Genomic DNA, 21,470 nt, shown 5'->3' with positions numbered 1-21,470 from the left:
TTTGCCTTGCACTTTAGAAATATTTCATATTCTTCACTATCCATGCACATCTAAATCAGCTATCACTTAAAAATCTTGGTCTTCTTATTTCTTTTTTCAGAAGGTTCACCAGTGTTTTGCTTTATTTGTTGCAAAGATTATTCCCAAAAGAAACTCTATGAAATTATGAGTACTTTATCCAGCAAATGGGAATTTAGAGAACAAATTTCTTACTGTTTGTGATGGGTTTTTTTTTTTCCCCTAATGAGAAATGAGTTAATTTTGCTTTCATTAAAACTTGTACATCAAGATGAATGAATTTCTGGTGCTTCCTGGAGACAGAGCATTATTTCTAAGAGTCTTTGCATCCCAATCATTGCAAAGGGAGTTCCATCATACAGAACACCAGACATATGTTTCAATGAGGGTGATCCTTCTGACCTTTCACCACTAATATTTTATTTTTCAAGAAATCCCCCTGGAGAACTGAAGTAAGGATGCCATTTCTCATTCCAACACTTGGCGATGGAGCCCAAGTAGCTGGAATTTTACATGTATCCAGGAAGTTCTGTTGTGGAAGCTACACAGAACAGACTAAGAGGCTATTCTGGTTCTCTAAATGCCATTCAATATGTAATGAGGAAAAAAACAGCATTATCTTACCAGTTTCTGGTATTAAAAATAGATGGCTCTTCCTTGAATTCTTTCACTGTAGACTCATTCTAATTGACTTTGAGTCAAGACTACATCTGATTTTTTTTTCCACCTCTGATAATTAACATAGGAACTGCCACTGGAATGAGGGCTGAGGTCAGGGTCCATATTAAGGCAGCAAACATAGAAGGAACCCTTGATGTTGGCTGAGAAGATGTCCAGAAACAATATGGCAGAATAGCAGGAGGCAGGGAACACCAGTGAAACAGGTGACCAGACTGGTCTGTTTTGAATAAGGTCTTTGGAATCAGTCCTCAGTGTGAGTGCCAAGAAGAAATCACAATCTTTCTACCTAATTGCTGCTACCAAAAATGCAGGAAAACATTCTCAACCTAAGATGCTAAGGTTCCCGTGGCCAGGCCTGTGTCTACCCACACACCAGTCATTTTCCACAATAACAAACCTGAGGATGGGAGTTCTTACCCTGCATTGATAAGGTCCAAGTTGACAGTTTATTTGAAAATTGTTATTTAGACCAAATTCAGTGCCTACTTAAAGAAAGGGATCAAGGTAAGGAGAGGTAACACATTAAAGATTGCATGGCTTTTATTGAAGGTATTTTGTTGGGTATAATGCTTTCTGAAGCAGAAATGTAAAAGACAAAATTCATTATTCATGCTTTTTTCATATTCATACAGATAATGACTGTATAATGAAAATTGGTCTTCTGCCATGGGCATAACTCTGAGTCTCTCAGTAATAAATGTTTTCCAGGACCAGGGGATTTATATTCAGTAATCATCTTCACAAAGCAAACTTTGTCTCAAAAACAAGGCTCTCATATTTAGGGGATGCTTGCTATATTGCTAAGAGCTTTGTGTTGTTTATTGACATTTATATCAGATATGAATTAGGAAACTTAATTATAAAATGGTCCTAATCATCCATAAGTATTTTAATCAATTTATATTTATTCATTTTTAAACTAAATAGAGAAAAACTCTTGTTTTCTTTCAATAAATCCAGAGCAGTCATTCAGGGCTGAACAATAGGAAATGTGGAAAATGTTCTGGTTAGGTACTCAGCAGGTTAGATTTTAAATCTGCGTATTGAGCATGGGCAAATATAAACTCACTGAACTATTGGATTAAGTGCTGTATGTTTTCATTTACTTATGTTTAGGAAACAGTTTAAAGTATTGTTTGGTAGGTTAGTTTCACTTGATGCATTGTTTTGAAGTAGCTCTTGTTTGGTAGAACATGATACTCCAGGTACTGGAACCTAATAAAGTTTTGATAAGAGCCTGGAGAGAAGAGATTTCACCTTCCAGTAGAAAACATTATCAGAGTAATTTTCATTGTATACCTAAGGAATTTTGGTATCGTCCAACTTTAATGATTTAGGAAAATCCTAGACACCACAAGAACATCAGAAAATCAGAAGTAGGTAAAACTGGTAAGTTTAGTCTGTACATAATCACTCATGAGACTCATTCAATAGCATGATCATTATTTCTCTCTGTCAGTGAGCTGAAAACTGTGCGGTGAATGTGGTTCTGAAGGAAGGACCATAGTTGTAGGTCAACAGTTTGCAAGATTCGGTTCTATAGTTCTGTGGGTAGTTGGAATTGACTGATAGAAGACAGGTGATTTTTCCAACAGTGGTATCCACCATCAATAGAACACGGTGAATTTGGAGACTAGGTTAGTTGAAAAGAAGAGAAATAGTTGCAATTCATTTTTTAAATTGTCTGACCTTCAGTCAGAGAAAGACAAGTATCATATGATCTCACTGATATGAGGAATTTGAGAAACAAGACAGAGGATCATAGGGGAAAGGAGGGGAAAATGAAAGAAGACGAAACCAGAGTGGGAGACAAACCATAAGAGACTCTTAATCTCAGGAAACAAACTGAGGGTTGCTGGAGTGGAGGGGGGTGGGAGGGATGGGGTGGCTGGGTGATGGACATTGGGGAGGGTATGTGCTATGGTGAGCTCTGTGAATTGTGTAAGACTGATGAATCACAGACCTGTACCCCTGAAACAAATAATATATGTTAATAAAAAAATGAAAAAAAACCCCTATAAATTGACCTTATTTAGGACACTAATGCATTGTTTATCCTAGTAATAAATCAATATGTATGGTTATCAGTAAATGTTTGGCACTTTCCAAGGCAGAAAAGTAACCTCTGGATATAGTCATGTGTATACAGAACCACTGAAACATTGTGAGTTTTTTTTTAAAACATACAAATTTAACTTTATTTCATCATTGCCTTTTAAAGCTTAATTTTATAAAACATAAAAAGACATTTTTAAGAGTTCTATATCACAGGAATTTAAACAGTAGAAATATCCATAACTTTGCAGGTTCATGTTATATATATTAAAACCAAATAATTGGGGCACCCAGTGGATCAGTTGGTTAGGCAACTGCCTTCGGCTTGGGTCATGGTCTCGGGGTACTGGGATCAAGACCCACGTCAGGCTCCCTGCTCAGCGGGGAGCCTGCTTCTCCCTCTCCTCCCTGCTTGTACTCTCACTCTCTCTCTCAAATAAATAAAATCTTTTTAAAAATTAAAAAATAAAACCAAATAATTGAAAATTTTTTCAATATGGGAACTATACAATGAAATAAATGGCAAAGGACCCAATAGCAATATTTCATTACTTATGGATAATCATTAGCTGCTTTCAGGATCTAAACAAAGACCATTGCTTAAATGTTTTAAAACCATTTAAAAGTCACTGAGGTTGACCTTTCAAATCCAAAACTATATGACATCAATAGCTACTGAATAAAGAGCATATGCACATACTTGCTCTCTTTCTCTCTCTCTTTCTCAGTTTCATAATATGCTTTTCATTTTGGCTAATTTATTTATCTTTACATGAATAGCTTTATTTTTCTAAGGCTTCAAGTAGATCACCACTAGGGCTAATCTTGGCATTTAAATCCAGAGAAGTTCAAGTATACTCTGGAAGAAATAGATTTATAAATAAGAGCAAAGGGCATCTGGGTGGCTCAGTTGGTTAAGCGTCCCACTCTTGATTTTGGCTCAGGTCGTGGTCTCAGGGTCGTGAGATCAAGCCCTGTGTTGGGCTCTGAGCTCAGCGGGGAGTCGGCTTGAGATTCTCTCTTTCCCTCTGCCCCTCCCCCCACCCGTGCATGCACACTCTCAAGTAAATAAATAAATCTTAAAAAATAAATAAGAGTAAAAATATTAGTAAATGAGAGACTGTATATCCAAGCAACAGAAATTCTGCATCACAACAAACCATGTCCAGATGGCCAGGAGATAAATCAGTGTCAGAGAAAGATGGTCTTTTCACATGGGCCGACCAGCAGCTCCGTTGAAATTGACTGAAATAAAGGTGGCCAATTTATCATTACTTTCGCCAGTTTCTTTTTCTAATGACTATGGACAAGTAAAATTGTTTTAAAATTTAGGGCTTGTTTGTGTAGGATTCTTATTTTACCATCCCAATGGACATGTTCTAGGGGAAGGATGCAGGATCCCCAGCCACGGTAGTCCGAGAAGTGGTCCTGTTGGACCTGCGCCGCTGCCAAAGGATTTTCCTAAAGTAGAGATCCAAGTAATGCCTTTCTTTGCTTGAAATTCTGAGGATTTCTCCCATAGCTTCAAATTCTTTGGTTTACATACAAAACACCCTTTATGATCTGGCCTTAGTCCCGGCATTTATCACATTCTCTGTAGTCACCGGTCCCCTTTATGCCTCTGCCCCTCTGTAGTGAGCTCCCAGAGGGTAGGAAATACATCTTACTCATTTTAGTATCCCCAGTGCTAGGTCCGTTAAGAACCTTGGGAAGTATTTGTTGAATAATGGAAGAGATGAATGGAAACATTGCTGTCCTCTAAGACCTAACATGGCTGTGTTTTTCCTTCCTCAAGGACTTTGGCATTATGTTCCTGCATCACCTTGTAGCTATTTTCTTGATTTCCTTTTCATATGTCAACAATATGGCCCGAGTAGGGACCCTGGTCCTCTGTCTTCATGATTCAGCTGATGCTCTTCTAGAGGTAAAAGTTTCCTTTCATCTTTAAGAGTTTGAAATTTAGACTTCAGGAAATCCCCAAGACCATCAGTTCTTCTATGTTATTCTATGTGGCACTGGGGGAAGATAGTATATGACTGATACATGATAGTATATGACTGATTTTAAACTGCAAAGTGTTTCTTTGTAAGTTAAATTGGTAAAAGTGAGACTTTAGTCCGTACATTTTTATACATAGCATGTTCATCATCTTAGCATTCTTTATTAGTAGAATAATGAAAACCTTACTATCCCACACTTAAGAAATGAATGTTTTACAATCAGAAAATCACTACTTGAAAAGGTTTTGTTTCTGGTGTTATAAGTTTCACACTGATATATCTGTGAAGTACATACAACTCAATTTAGTTATTAATAGTTGTTGTACATCCTGATGACATTAATTAGTAGTCACAGTTTTTATTGCCAGTAGATGTATTATCCTAGTATTTTTATAGTGAAAAAAGTGTATATGAATTGTAAATTAAATATAAAAACTATGTTCTCTACATGTATAAGTATAAAGAGTATTTGAGGAAATATTGGTTGTATTTTGATAAACTTTCTAAACCATTATCATTTAGGATTATTAAAGTAGCAAAAAAAAGAAGAAAAAGAAAAATGCTTCAAGCATATTTCAAAAGATAAAATCCCCAGGAATATTTTGATGTGGTATTTACTCTTACTTATGGCCCCTCTGAAGAGACGCACCCAATAGTGTTATATAATTGAATAAAAGACTTTTTACTTTATGTTAAGAAATTTATGTAACTGGTGAAAGATAAACTTACCAGAGTACAAATTTCATGTAGAAATGGGTCTTAGAATCTGTATTCTGAGTTTTTGTTCTTGTTGGTCCACACAGTTCTGCCCCTTGAAGTATATACTGTCACTTTGAATATAGAGGTGCTCTCAAATAATGATCTATTATTACAGTATAAGCAGAAATTCCACATGATAAAATTGAATCTACTATAAAGATGATTAATCAAGGTTTGAAATATATATAGCACTTCATTAAAAACTCTGTTCCTTATAAGACTATGAAATAGAAAAACAGTCCTAATGGGCTAGATATGTCAGATGATAGTGTGGCACTATGATTTTTAAGTGATTCAAGCTAAACTCTGTTTAGCATATTTTTAAAAGAGAAATATAGTCGTATAAGGGCAGTCTCCTGTAAACCAGTTATCATTTGGTTAAATCCTAAGTATGCTTTAAAGTGGAGATTTATACAGCAATATATAGTTTTCAAATTAATCTTGTACAATCTGCCAACTTTAATGTCTATGGAAATGGCTGGTTGAATCTTTGTCTATCACTTTTACCCAGAAAAGGAAAACAATCCAGAAATGCCAGTCATGTGGCTTAAAAGCAAATATTCTTCATCACATGGATTTTCTTTACATTATACAATAATGCTTGAGAATATCCAAATAATGAGATATGTCAACTATCAACTCTTTGAAGTGGGATCTATGACCTAGACATTTCAGAAAAATTCCATGTTTGATACTTTTTTATTGGATACTGTTGAATGAATGTAAGAGAAAAACAGTTTCTCCTCCTAGGCAGAAGGAAGTAGAAGATGCTTTTTTTCTTTCTTACTATAATTCGTGATGTCACACCCAAAGTATTCATGAAATGAAAAGTTCATAATCCTGGTTTCTGCTCAGTTAATAGATATTTTTTCTTAGTAATCCATTTCTCTCATCGCTCTGTGTTTTACTTAAAGCTACAGAATTGTAGCTTCTGTGGATACTGTCAACAGTCCTTTCAGGTTTGACTCAGCTAATTTAACTTTCTAAGAAGTAGAAAATAATGTTATGAATTCAGCAAGACATCTTCAATTTATAACCCTGTGTGTGGGTGCGTGTGAATTCTATGTGAAAATGTAAAAAGAGGTGATCAAGCAAAATTATCTTTTCAGTGTCACCTATTGTTACTTTAGAATCATCTGTTAAAAAGTGTGTAGATGGTAGGAAAAGGGAGGTAATCTCTTCCCTAATTTATAATATAAAAAATGGTCACTTAAGTTACTATCATGAATTATTAGAGTAATTCTTACAGACACTTGGAACATTAGTGACTTTCATGTAGAAAATGATCCATTAATGTAACTTTGAAAATTATACCTAAATGGATTCATTGAAATAACATGATCTTGATGTGTTCTTTATTTCTAAATTTATGAGAATAAGCCAAGAAACTGTCTCCCCAGAATATCCCTTAATGCCTATTTAAGGAGAACCTTTCCTTCTAAGTAGAAAGAAGAAAACAATGCAGAAAGGCTCCATATAATCTGTATAAAGTTTGTGGCCTTAGTGTTTGGGGTTCATTAGAGTTTTAAAGGATTACCTAGTACTTTCTACTTTGGCCTGTTATGCCAAATTCCTGTGTTGGTGTCTTTGCCATGCTAATATCATCTATAATGCAGGAATTTTCTTATTTTTCTGTTTTCCTGAGATCAACCACATAATTGAATTTTTCAGGTTGCTGAATGTTTTATTAAATCTGTGACAGTCCGTAGTTTTACTTATAGCTAATGTTGCATTTCACTCAACTTATGGGTAATTCATAAATACTGATGCATGATGTATGACATTTCAAAGTAGCAGGGAATTTTATGCATCTGGTAAGTTATATCTTATAGGAGATGCATGCATATTGAAAGAAGCTTTTCTTTTACCAGTTTAACTAAATTAATATATCACATTCCTTCCTTTTATAGGCTGCCAAAATGGCAAATTATGCCAAGTTTCAGAAAATTTGTGATCTTCTGTTTGTTATGTTTGCCATGGTTTTTATCACCACACGACTGGGTATATTTCCTCTCTGGTGAGTATGCCAGTCTTCTTTCCAATAGAGTCACCCCTTCCGGATAAGCTTTACGAGCAATTTTGCTTTTGAATTTCATTCCAAATATTTAGTAAGAGGTTTAAAGAAAGTGGGGGAGGGACTCAAGAAATGGCTTTGATTTCTTCTTCCAGAAATACCGTACTCTTTACTAATCTTTTCTGTAGGATAGTTAGAGAAGGATGTGCCTGACAGAGGTCCTGAGACCACAGAAAGCCGTCCGCTATTTTGGGGTCCAGTCTAGAGTATGAATCAGAAACCCTTAACCATGAAAGTTTGAATAAATAAAGGAAACATGGTGTTGCAACCAGTTATATATCAGGGATCCTCCTGAACCAAAGGTGTATAAAAGCCTTGCCCCTAGACTGGTAGCAACAGCATCATCAAGGAACTTGTTAGCAATGCAACTTCCTGGGCCCTCCCCACCAGACCTGCTGAATCACAAACTTTGGAGTTGGGTCCTGGCAGTCTGTGTTTTGATAAGCCTTCCTGGTGGTTCTGCTCCACATTGAAGTTTGAGTACCATGTCCTATGCAATTCTCCTCATCAGCTGTATTTATAACTAAAACAGATGGAAAGTATAACCTGAAATTAACCCCTGGAAATTCCCTATGGCCTCTTAATGTCTGGGTCTTTTATTTTGTTAAGAGCTAAGGAAATAATATGACCAATTTTGATGGAATTTGACAATCCTTTCTATAGAAAATAGGTCCAGTGTCATTAATATGTTTTTCTGGAAGGCTATTACTTGAACTAAAAAAGAAATGAGCCCTCTGTATCACTTAAAGTCTACCACTAATGTCGTATTTTTTTTCAGTTCTAAGAAATTGATTTGAATGGGAAATTAAAGCAATGGAAATTGGAAAAAGCTGAGAAATGAAGGGATGTAATAATAACTTGGCCCAGTAGAAAAATAACCATTATAGAGTTGGGATTTTTAAGGGAGTATGTCTATCACTGGAGTTCCATAAACAAATTACTAACACACACACACACACACACACACACACACACACACACACACCCCTTCTCTTTGAGGCTCTCAGCCCTTTTGGACACTGACTTATTATGAAAATTATTTCAAGAAGCAACATGTGTGTTAGCAACAAGCATTTATAATACCTCAGTATAGTTTTATATGCTTGTAGGTAGGAAACACATGTAATTTTGCATATAATATATCTGTAATTATTCAGGATTGTGTGTCTTTCAAGATTATTAACAGAACTTAGTGGTAAGAATTTAAATAGAAGTAAGGAGAGCAAAGTCCAGGACATATTTCTCCAGAGAATAATAGAAAGTTTTCTTACCTAGGATTTCTGAGAACCTGACTTTTAAAGAAATAAGCATCATTCTCAAGTACTTTGATTTGCGTACTTCCCTGTAAGGGTAGAATTAAAATTAGATGTACCCCTTCTCCTCCCCTCCAGCTAATGTGTAAAAAAGCTCTTTAGGTTTAAACAGCAATCAGTTGCCTAGAACGTAGACTGCAGAATATAGAAATTATGCAATGCTACTAATAAGATAACTCATAGGTATGTCCTGTGATGATGCCAAAAGCTAGCCACTTAGAAAAATCCTTATAACCAAATACAAAGCAAGAATTTACATTGCAAATGTCGTAGGACTTCTACTACCATGCCCCTGCATGAGGCCAAGTTTTTCAAGAGGCAACTTGCAGAGAGAAATATTTTATTGTTTGTAATACAAGAGATAATTTATATACTTGATCCCATTGTAGTGGTACATCTAGTGAATGAAATCTTTTTCAGATATGTCTAAGAAGTTGGATTAGTGCCTGGATGACCTTTGTTTCCAATTCCTAGAGTGTAATGGGTATCATTAATGTTTAAAATTACAGTGTGAATAACAATAGCAAATAGTGTTTTCAATGTTTTCCTTAATACTGTGAAATTATTTTTAAAAATTCCTTTTAGATTAGGAAATCCTAGAATTGGGAGGGACTACAGGTCACCAGCTCCAGACTCTTCTCCCATCCCCTCTGCCCAGGATAAGAATTCTTTTTCCCTAGTCCAGGAGTATTGCTTCAGAGGTTGAAGGAGAAATGGTTTCTTAAATGAAACAGAAACCTGGGTCTTTATAACTTATAAACTAAAGGTCCTTAATCTGTTTAGAAACCCCTGAAACGGTATAAAAAGCATATTTGTGTGTGTATTTTTTCCTGGAAGGGAGGGTGCATGGCTTTAGCAGATTCTCAAGGAGATCTGACTCCCTTCCCTCCTCAAAAAAGTGGCTTCTGGGAACAGACGAAGTGTACCCTGTCACTTCAAACTGAAAACTCTTAAGAATGTGAAGGTCTCTAACATATCATCTGTAGGCTTTCTCTTCATCAGAAAGCATCCTTAATCCCTTCGAATATTCCTGCCTGTTGTTTGCTCTCCTTTGTTCCTGAGAATTCCTCATCATGGTGTTCCAAATGTGGACTGCCTGGTACAAAGTATAAGAGAACTAAAAACAAGTTTTATTTAGAACTGCATTTCTTTTTTTCTAAGATTTTATTTATTTATTTGACAGAGAGAGAGCACAAGCAGGGGGAGTGGGAGAGGGAGAAGCAGACTCCCCACTGAGCAAGGAGCCCGATTCAGGACTTGATCCCAGGACCCTGGGATCATGACCTGAGCTGAAGGCAGAAGCTTAACCAACTGAGCCACGCAGGTGCCCCTAGAACTAAACATTTCTTTAAGGCAGCTTGCCATTGCATTAGCTGTAAGCAACTTTGACATTGTACTGTCGGTGATCTGATAAACATCTGAGCTCCTGCCAGACTAGATCTCCCTCATCCTAAATTTATCTCATTTTTATGTATTTTTATTTCTATTATGATTTATTTGTATACCTAATTATATGGACTGCATTTATTCATAATGCTGTTTTCAAATATTCTAGCCCAATTAGGGTCTTCTGAACTACATCCAGTGCCACACTTATCCCTCCCACCTTTCTGCTACATAAGCATATGCCTTTCATTTCCCCCAACTCACTGAAGAAAAAAGTTGACCCAGAGGAACTCCTGGTACACAACGGAAGAATCTCTCTGGGTTGGCCTCCGTCTTTCAACCACCAGTCTGTCTTTATGATTTTACTTATTACTGTCTCATAACTGCTCTGTCATCATGCCTATTTCCCCACATTTTGTTTTGTTTTGTTGGGTTTTTTTTATAGGTAAATAATTTTATTTATAAATATTCACTATTCACTAGTTTATTCAGACACAATGCTGTATATTAAATTACACCTTGGTCTTTGCCGTCATTATTCCCTGGACTTGTTACCATTCCTGATTCCAAATCCCGTATTGTTTTTCTTTGTTTGTTTGTTTGTTTGTTTGTTTTATTTTATTATGTTATGTTAATCACCATACCCTTACATCATTAGTTTTTGATGTAGTGTTCCATGATTCATTGTTTGCGTGTAACACCCAGTGCTCCATTCAATACATGCCCTCTTTAATACCCATCACCAGGCTAACCCTTCCCCCCACCCCCCTCCCCTCTAGAACCCTCAGTTTGTTTCTCAGAGTCCATAGTCTCTCATGGTTCGTCTCCCCCTCCGATTTCCCCCCCTTCATTTTTCCCTTCCTACTATCTTCTTTTTTTTTTCCCTCAGGAAACAAACTGAGGGTTGCTGGAGTGGTGGGGGGTAGGAGGGTTGGGGTGGCTGGGTGATGGACATTGGGGAGGGTATGTGCTATGGTGAACGCTGTGAATTGTGTAAGACTGTTGAATCACAGACCTGTACCTCTGAAACAAATAATACATTATATGTTCCCACATTTTTTTAAGGTGTAATCAAAGACTTTGTCAAAGGTCTTGTGAAAGTCGAAATTTACTCTTGTGAAAGCAGAATTTACTCTCTTGTTTACGGTATCCTCTGCACATGTAGAAGCAGGGTTAAAAAGAATATGAGGCCCACCGGCATGACTTGATTTTAGGAGACCTTTACTGGCTTCTGGTTCTTCATTTCTAGGCACTCACCCCCATCTGATTTATCTATCTGCAACCGTGAACTTATCAGCCTAAAATTTCCAGTCTTTGCCTTTTCTGTATTGTTTAAGTGTCGACTTTTACCTTCAATATACCACCATCTTAAAAAATGTGTTTAGTGAATATTTTTGGGGTACTTACTGTGTAACCAACCAATAAGGGGCTGGGTACTGAGAATTCAGTGCTCCTTGGGGCACTTGTAGTTGAACCCTGATAGGTTTATAATTCTGGTTTATAATTTTCTGGTTTGTAATTTGGGGGGCCCAAGAGATTATAAATTATTTTCTGAACATTTTCTGGAGGTAGATAAGATAACTGGATTATCAGTGTTAAATACTTTGGCTGAGTGTACTAAGGAGCTTTGTCAGCTAAATAGAGCATTATACTACATTATACTGCATAAGACTCTTGTGTGAAACAGTCAGTGGCTACTGGAGGGAAGGTGCTGGAGGTAGATTGGACTTCAGTTCTAACAAGCATTTTATAAACTTCATTCTCCTTCAAATACTTGTGCTTCTGGTGAAAGAAGAAACAAAATTATTCTATGTGCCCTCTACTTCGTTTAGTTTTCAGTCTATTTATTTTGGAATCCTCAGCAATATCTTCCAGGTTCCTCCTGACTATACTTGTGTTCCCACATGAGCCATCAGAATTTTTGTAATTTGTGGGTTTAATAACACTTGGCTCATTCTCTCTTGTGTCTTCAGTCCGTGTCTCACCAAGACAGCATCCACCATGATTAGCCTTTTCAGAATCATACACTGCCCAGATTTTTCCTTTGGCCACAATACATCCTTCTAGAATATCACTGTCCAACAGAAATATAACTCAGGCTTCACAGTAATTTTAAACTTTCTAGTAGCCACATTAAAAAAGTAAGAGGAAAGAGGTGACATCTTTTTGTATAACATGTTTTATTTAACTCAGTATATCCAAAATAATATCATTTTAACATGTAATCAATATCAAAATATTTGCATTCTTTTTTTTGCACACCAAATCTTTGAAATTGGGTATGTGTTTCACGTTACTGCATCTACTCAGAAGTCTATGTATTTTAGCCTTTATGTTGTGGTTGGACAATCAGTGATTTTATCATTTTTGAGGTTAAGCCCATCATTGTAAGCTGTTACCATTTTCATTGATCTGCATCTGTCTTTCCTCAACTCCATTTCTATGTAATCCCTGAAATTCCTAACAATTTCCCCTATTTTACAAAGCTGTAACTCAACTGGTACAGAGTAGATTGTGCCCAATATCATTGTACCATGCATCACAATGCCTTGCCCACAATGGCTACTCAGTATTTGTTGGGTGCATTAAGTACTCTTTCATCCTAAGCAGTTTCACATTTGTTTTCTTAGTTGAGCTTTTTAAATCATTGTGAAGTAAATAGGGGCAGTTTCTCCCTTATTACACAAAGAAAACTGATTCGTTTAGTCAATGATTTACCCCATTTCTCTGGACTCTGTTCTCCTGACATCAGTTCAATTCGGCAAGTACTTACTAAGTTTCAGTTGTTCTTCCTCCAATGCAATGCTATCTTCTTTAAGGATAAGACCATAAAGCTGTTGATGAGATACATTTTTGGTAGTTATTACATAAAAAAGAGTAATTTCAAAATGATTGTCTCTATCATTCTGGCCCAGCCAAGACACCATATTGTAAGCATCATCATCCCCCAGACATACAATAGAATATAAACAAAAAAGGCAAATCTACATAGATCCTGACAGGGAAGTAGTATGGTGCAGTCAGTAGAAAGACTGCTTGCTTTGGGTCATGGTTCTCCCCCTCCCTGTGTGTCTGAAGACCAGGTGTTTAATTTCTCTACATCTATGTCCCCATCAGGAAAATAAGAATAATAGTAACTATTCCACCTACCTTACCAGGAAATGTTAAGGATCAAATGAAATACTGCTTTAGTTCTATAACTATAAAGTACTTTGTAAATATTAATGATTTAAAAAAAATCTATTACTATTAAAAATGGAAATCCCCTTGGGGCACCTGGATGGCTCAGTCAGTTAAGCGTCTGCCTTTGGCTCAGGTCACGATCCCAGGGTCCTGGGATCGAGTCCCACATTGGACTCCCTGCTCAGTGGGGAGGCTGCTTCTCCCTCTCCCTCTGCCCCTGCTTGTGTTCCCTCTCTCTCTCTGACAAATAAATAAATAAATAAAATCTTTAAAAGAGAAAGGGAAATTCCCATTATGGCCAAGTAGCTAGAAATTTTTATTACATTTTATAGCCTCCAACTAGTCTAGATTAAGGATCATAATCATAGACACTTTTGAAATAAAATTTTAAAATGCTCTCTCCAGTTACGAGATTCAGATGATCTTGTTTCAGTCACTTCTGTTTTTAGTAGTCAGTGAGCATATAATATTGGATATGCATCAGGTTGCCTTATTCCCGCAAATTCTAAGCAACAATACTGATCCTGAGCCATGAGAAGTGACCATTACTATTCACAGAATCTCACAGGATTTCGCAAAATGCAAGTAAATGTCAGGCTAGTTCTTTCCTACGAATCACAGATTGACAGATCATTATCCAGAGATGAATGAGCATACCCCAATTGCCAGAACTTCTTCCTGTGGTCTAATGATGACTTTCCACATCTCCATTCATGTCCCACCAAATGCTAACCCCTTGGCTATGGGAAGGTTAGAGTCAAATATGAACCTTCAGTGGTCTGCTGTTATTCAGACAGAGCATGTCACATCTCAGAAGGTGGTTTTCTGTGCATCTCTGTCCTGCAAAGTAGGAGAATTATTTGCAGATTTGCACTCTCTGAAAGTTTCTGCAATTAAAAAGAAGAAAATGTTACAGAAGAGCCGAGATCATTCTTTTATCGTTTTCCATAATAAGATATGAAATTCATCCAGATGGTATGGGAATATCATCATCTTCTCTGATTTTGTTTTCAAGACATACTTTACCAAAGTAGCGTGGCTTATATGCTTTTCTGAATATCTGATAAGATATAAGATATGTCTCAGAGTTCACAAATTTGGAGAAGCTGGGTTCTTGTTTTTGTTTTTCTAGAATCCGTTGACAGATTTTCTTGGTGCTGGTCTGTATTAAATATATTTTAGAGATCAGTGATGAAATCTGAAATATTTTGGCTATTAGGTATTTTGGTATGTTTTTAATAATACATGTATTGGCATCAATTAATACCTTCATAAGGTTGGGTAGAGATGGATGAAAATAATGTGTTTGCAATGTTTTGCTTCTGTTCATGTGAACATAATAATTTTTATATAATTTCAAGATTAAAAGGTTAGACCAGGAGTCAAAAAACTATGACCTGTAGGACAAATCAACCCCATTGCCTGTTTTTATAAATTAAGTTTTATTGGAGCACAGCCTTGCTCATTTGTTACATACTGTGTCTGGCTGCTTTCTGCTACAATGGCTTGAGTAGTTGGGACAGAATATATAACCTGCTAATCCTAAATTATTTACCAGCTGTTTCTTCACAGAAGAAGTTTGCCAACTCCTGGGCCAGGCCATTAAGAATTAGTCTGATGAGTAAAAAAAAAAAAAAAAATGCAGTGAAGGGAGTGATGTGTTACATATATTCAGCCTTTGGATGTTCTCTAGAAGTATTGTCTACCTTAGACAAAAAACATGCAGGTATTCTTAATACTGTATGTGAGATGGGCAGATTTTGCTCCCAATTAAGTAAGCTCTTTCCTTTTGTGACTTGAATCAACAACAACAACAAATGCAGTATCCTAGTAATGCTCTCTGTGCAGAATTAATGTCTTAAGCATTTCTTTCCTCCCTCCCAATCACTGCAGAGAACACTTTGCTGGGAGAAGGAGAAAAAAAAATATGATTGTTTGGGGCACCTGGGTGGTGCAGTCAGTTAAGTGTCCGACTCTTGGTTTTGGCTCAGGTTGTGATCTCAGGGTCATGTGATTGCCCCGTGTCGGGCTCTCTGCTCAGCACGGAGTCTGCTTGAGATTCTCTCTCTGTTCCCTCTGCCCCTCATGTTCGTGCTCACTCTCTCTCAAACAAATAAATGCATTTTTAAGGAAGATATGATTGTTCAAAGTATCATAAAATTCTATATGGCCATTTCATCTGTTTGAAAAAAATATCTGAGTATTGTAATAAAGCCTAATGCCAGGGCCAGAGATTTGCGAATTCTATATTTGATCGAGAATCTCACTTATTTGAGAGTGATGCTCTGTGGAAAATCCTGTAACAGATGAAGAACCTACATCAGCTCTTTCAATTCTCTTATGATAAGGTACAGCTGTGTACCAGGCTGGTTCTCTCCTCCAGCACTTACCCTCACCTCCCTGTTGTGGTCCCTGGATCTCTCCTGCCAACTGGCCACTCTGTCCATGCTGAGTCCCTTTTCCACAGCTCGGCTCTGGACCACCTTGTCCCTGCCCATTGCCTACTTCTCAGTCTAGACCAGTACCTGCGCCATCCCAGAAACCCGCCCTGCAGAATCCTGGTGCGTAGGGCTCTATGCCACCGTTGGTGAAGGCCACCCTGGCTGTGTCCTTTCATTCTCAGAACCTTGTCCATACCTCTGAATGTCATCTCTGGGATGGCAGTGTAGTCAAGGAGATGGAACCGCAGTGTCAGCGGCATCCCTGGAATCATCCTGTTTCTTGTGGGGATGTATCTTATCATGTTTTATTACTTAAATTTTTATGTCTTTACGACAAGGAAGCAAACACTTTATAAATTCCTCATAGACAAGGAGCCATTTATTCTTTGTAAATCTCTTCAGTGCACTTCCCCATGAGCCTGCTGTGTGAAAGGCACAGTGTGGGTGTTGGGGACATAGATATTGATTAGGTCATGAGCCCAGGAACATCCAGCACTGCAAAACCATCGATAAATATTTCTTAAATGAATAAATAAAGTTTTAGAATTTCCCATGCAGTTTGGTGCAATCACGACTGAAACTTCACAGCCCACATGTGTCTTTCCTTATGATACAGAATAGTCGGGTCAAAGAAGACAAAGATGGCAGTGACTCAGTAGCTTTCAAAAGTGGGGGGATTCCAGCCACTGAGTCATTTACTCAGACAGAATTTATAGAAACAGAATTGTGCAGTTGTTATTATCTGCCTTTGTCCACAGCAGATAATAAAACAGAAATGCTTGGAGAATGCTAAATGTCCAAGAATTGGAAATAGAGGAGTTAAATATATATAAGGAAAATCAGAGCACAAGTAAATAGACTGAAAATGCAAGCGGTGACTAGGAGCCTGGTTGAGGGCAGGGTGGGGATGTGTGGCATGGTGACTCTTGATAAGTGAGGCACAAAGAGAAGAAGTGGTCAAGAGGTTTCAGGGCAGGGTAGGGAGGGAACAACTGTTCAAGAGAAGGAGAAATAGAAAGAAAAAAAAAAGAGCATCATTCCTCCATCCGTGGGATCACCAAAGAAGGTGAGTAAGTGCACATTGAAGACTGTCCCGACATGGTAATTAATTCTGTCCAAGGGCCCTGGACAGTTGTGCCCAGCCACCATCAGGGACTTCTCATCTTATATCAGTGTCAGGGGAGGTACCCAACCTCAAATTCATAACAAACTCCACATCTCTTAGAGCAACTTGCACCCAACCCAATTTAGCTGTCTTAACTTCCTTTTTTTGAATGGACTGCATACAAACCCACACCTAATTTTCACACACCCTGGTGTCTTAGACTGCTTTGTATCCCACACAGCCCCAACCCGTGCCTTAAATAGAGTCATCAAGAAATAAATATTTAATTTGATTTGTGGTTGCTAATACATTATATCATGATCTTTGAGTTATATATTAAGTAGTTAGGATGAAATGTTGTATGAAGCATTCATTGAAATATTTATTAAAAATTGGTTGAAGAAAGGATTCTGAATACCTTTCATTTTTGAGTGGCATGTAAGAATGGCCAGCTAGAAACAATTCCAAATGTTCTAAAATTCTGAGAAATAAAGAAGTAGTATTTTAATTTCCTAACATTTTTAGATCACTTTTTAATTGAAATGTATATGTAGTAAAATGTATGTAATGAGATGGAATAGTCTGTTAACTCTAACTTTCCTGCACAGCAGTGTGTGCTAGTCAAATAAGGAAATGTTGGGGGTTATTTCCCAAAATAGCCTCCAGGGAGTGCTCTGGGTCACCTGGGTTCCAATTTAGTCTCCTAACTTGTTTCCTGCAGTGCTCTGCAATCACAGGACATTAACTTGAAGCAGTACCAGATTATAAACCATCAGATAATAGTAAAATATTTTTCAGTGACTTTTATTAGGCTTTTTGACTAATAATAATTGAACAAAACAAAATAAAGAGATCATGAACTAGAGAATATTTCCATTAATCAAGATGTTAGTCCGCCAAATTGTTCTTGTTCTAATCTCAGGGACATATAAGGGTGTTTTATCTCCTGTCTACTGCTGAAGGGCAAACACCTTGGGAAAGCAGTGAATATTTTAAGTTAGTATTAAAGGGCCATATGAACACATCCCATTCAGTCAATGCAGGAGCCACCACGAAGCACTGAAGGAATTCTTCTTTGTGTGCAAGTCTCTTAAATCACCTCTCTTCCCCAAATACTACCTTAGGTTAAAAGCACAGTTTGCAAAGTCAGCACTTTATTTAAAGGGGTCAAAACCCTCTCCTTATACATTACATCTATAATATCTTCCAGAAATAAGTTGGGTGCTTCACAAAATAGGTGAAAGCTGCTGCCGCAAAGTACAGAAGAAACAGAGCTTAATATCTCTCTCAGTCATGAATTATTCATGGAGCTTGATCCCCTTTTCTGTTCCTGGCCATATGATTGCATGTATTTCAAATTGTGTCCTCCTCATCCCATTCGAACATTTAATTAGATGTTGGAGTCCCCTACTCTCAGTAGCCGTCACATGACATTTTCCTGATGCACTGTTCTGATGCTGCTGTTTGCTAATCATTCATTTCCTTGTCGCCCTTCACTCAAGACTGAGCTCCAACAGGGCTGAGACCATGTCTCATTCTCCTTCTAAATGCCCAGGGCCGTGCCCTATACCTGGTATGCTGTAAGTGTGCTGATTTATCTTATAGTAGATCTCTATGATTTATTCTAGGTCTTCATTTGGAATTCACTTTCGTAAAGGCATTCACCCCAGGCAGGTAGTTTGTTTACTTGTTTACTAATTTCAATATAATAGAGTATCATTCTGTTTTCTTTCTCTCAAAATCAGGAACAAATATTCTGAATGCCAGAATAATGCTTATTTAAATTCCCTCTTCTCTTGAGCCCACATATCCTCACTAATCCCGCTACCATAACTTGCCCACCCCGACATGCTATCCCTCACAGCTAGAGTTTGGGACAAGTTCTATTTCAGGCATAGAATATAGGAGACTGGACTTTGAGTGGCCCACACTGGACATATTGACTTATGACTCTTCTCTTTTTCTTTTTAACTTGATTTCTACCTGTCCCTCAAAGGTTTGGGTAAGATGATGAAATTTTGCCTTATTCTGAAAATAACTGCATGCACAACTAGGATCATTGCTTATTTTTATCTTCTGGCCTACTTTTTCTCACACAAAAAGGTGAAATAAAGTGGGTGCTCCATCATATATAAATATATCTTATATATCTATCTAAAAACTACTTATACCCATAAATATATATTTATCATAGATAAATATTTATAGATACTTCTATCTTAAGTAAATATAGATATATACTTTATTTGTATATATATCAGATAATGAAACTTTTGCTTACTCTTATCAAATATCACAACAGCTGCTTCCATGAGTTTATGGGGCTTCTCTTTTTAGTAATTAAAAAGTAGTGAGACTATTGATTGCTGCCTGCTGCAAAAGGAGTAAGATTGAATGATATATTTTCTTCAAAAATGCCCCTAATGGCTTTGAGATTTCAGTTAAGGCAATTCCATTGTATTTGCATGAAAAGCTAACTGTGTCATTAAAACTGTATTTTGCTGGCACTTTTTGTACGTGGAGAGTCTTGGTGCTACAAACAAGTCTAAAATGGGCACAGCATCATTTCTAACCATGGTCAGGATAGGTTCCCTGGGCCAGTATCTTAAGCACTTTGAAAATAGCCAGTAGATTTCCAAACCACTTGTGAATGGATCCAGGCTATTTTCCTCTAAGCAGAGTGGGAAGAGAGGTTAGTTTTCCTTCTTCAAATTAACACCCTGTCCCTGTTCTTGTGGGCAGTGATGACTTGCTCCTTCTTGTTTCTGCATCTGAGAACTTCTTGGCAATAAAAAATGATGCAACTTCATTTCAGAAAAGGGAGAAAAATGTTTGATGTTAAGGTATATTAGTTAGTAGAGTCATCCTATAACCAAATGAATATCTTGTAGTAGAAGAACAAGATATTTGTTCTAAGGTATAAGCAATGGAACTCCAGCAGAGAAGAGAGACAAAGCACATTTATATTGAATTTTTTCAGAAATAAATAAAGCCTCTAATGATTATGAAAACAGCTTGAAAGTAAATTAACACATCAATGGTTAGAGGGGGAGGTGAGGGGTGATAGGGGTCTCACCCGAGAATCTGAATTGAAACAAACACATGGGATAGTCACCTTGTCTCATGCCTGATGTAGCTTATCCTCAGGAAGGTTTCTTAGGCCTTTTTTTGAACCAATCAGAAAAAAATCAGATTGACAATATTTATTTATTTAACCTATGTTGTTCAGAAAAAAAGGAATTCACAATATCAAATACTGCAAGGGAGATCAAGGCCAATGAGAATACTAGTCACATGAACTATACATGTGTTCATCTGTGAAATGAGAGAATTGGAATAAATACCAAGAGTATCTTCCAGCTCTAAAATTTCTTTTTATTTTTATTAACATTTTAAAATTCCTTAATGCTCTGATGTCACATTACAAGTGAGTTGGTGACTTCCAGTGAGAAATTTTCATAGAGTGATCCCCGCAAGGAATTCTAAGGGGGTGGGAGGTAACAAGTGGGTGGTGGGCAAGAAGACATAGTAGACACAGACGATTTGCTTAAGAAGTTTGCAGTGTATAGAAAGAAAGAAGACGATCATTAGGTTGAATACAGTATCACATGAAGATTTTTATAGAATGCCGGACATCTGTGCTTCCTTTTAGAAACAGAAAAGAGAGTGCTTGTAGGTGTTAGTGAGGTACCCATGAATTAAAGAAGAGACTCCTGTTTTTCAAGAGCTGCTTTTTCAAGCTTCCACTGTTGGTTCTAGTTAGGTGACTTCTCAGGTACCATGACTCCTTGAGTCAGTGTAAAGGAAGAGATCGAGGATACTGATGATGGGGAAAGAACAGGAGAAAACTGAGCAAGACGGCTCTCATGGATTAACAGCCAGGTGGAGGGACAGCCTTCTGAAAGTAGGAAGCTTATCCTTCTAAAGTATGAGGCACAGAGAAAAGAGAATGCAAGACTGGGATGGAGGTGTGTGTGCACGTGACAGAGACATATATCTGATATAGTTTCTTCTTAACAAGAAAACCATGGTCATACTTGACAAGACAGAATTTCATTGGGATTTGGGTGAGAGATCCCAGGGAATGAGAACAGAGCAATGACAGGACCTCATGTTCTTTGAGCCAATGATCAGTGAACTGCAGTCACTTCCCGGGGACCTTGATCATTTAATATCAATGACTCAGTTCATGTATTGTGTAGTGACTGCCCAAATTGGTATATCTCTTTCCCGAATGGGTGGTAGCAAAATTCTGGTGTCCTTGAAACCCCAAACCAGTAACCCAAGCTATCTTCTGTTCTATAAGACTTCAGAGAAGACCGAAAGCCAGAAAAGTTAAGTGACTTGCCCAGGGCCACAGTGAGTTTTCATCTTGGGCAAGAATAGAAATATATCTTCTATTTTCTCTCCTAGGGTTCTCTGCTTTAATTCATTTTACACAAGGGATCAATAAGG

General features: G+C 37.3%; 1 protein-coding gene across 1 annotated transcript in view; it reads left to right on the top strand.

The window, feature by feature from the left end:
* CERS6 (ceramide synthase 6) overlaps nucleotides 1-21,470 on the top strand; it is a 306,091-nt gene that overhangs the window by 245,428 nt on the left and 39,193 nt on the right. The window contains exons 7-8 of the mRNA XM_032408695.1: nucleotides 4,550-4,678; nucleotides 7,424-7,530. Of these exons, the coding sequence (XP_032264586.1) occupies nucleotides 4,550-4,678; nucleotides 7,424-7,530 (236 nt within the window). The remainder of the gene's footprint in view (nucleotides 1-4,549; nucleotides 4,679-7,423; nucleotides 7,531-21,470) is intronic.

This window comes from Phoca vitulina, unplaced genomic scaffold (assembly GCF_004348235.1).
Source record: "Phoca vitulina isolate PV1807 unplaced genomic scaffold, GSC_HSeal_1.0 scaffold1, whole genome shotgun sequence".
NCBI lineage: Eukaryota > Metazoa > Chordata > Mammalia > Carnivora > Phocidae > Phoca > Phoca vitulina.
Note: the sequence above shows the minus strand (reverse complement) of the source record. Positions and strands in the feature narration are given on the sequence as shown.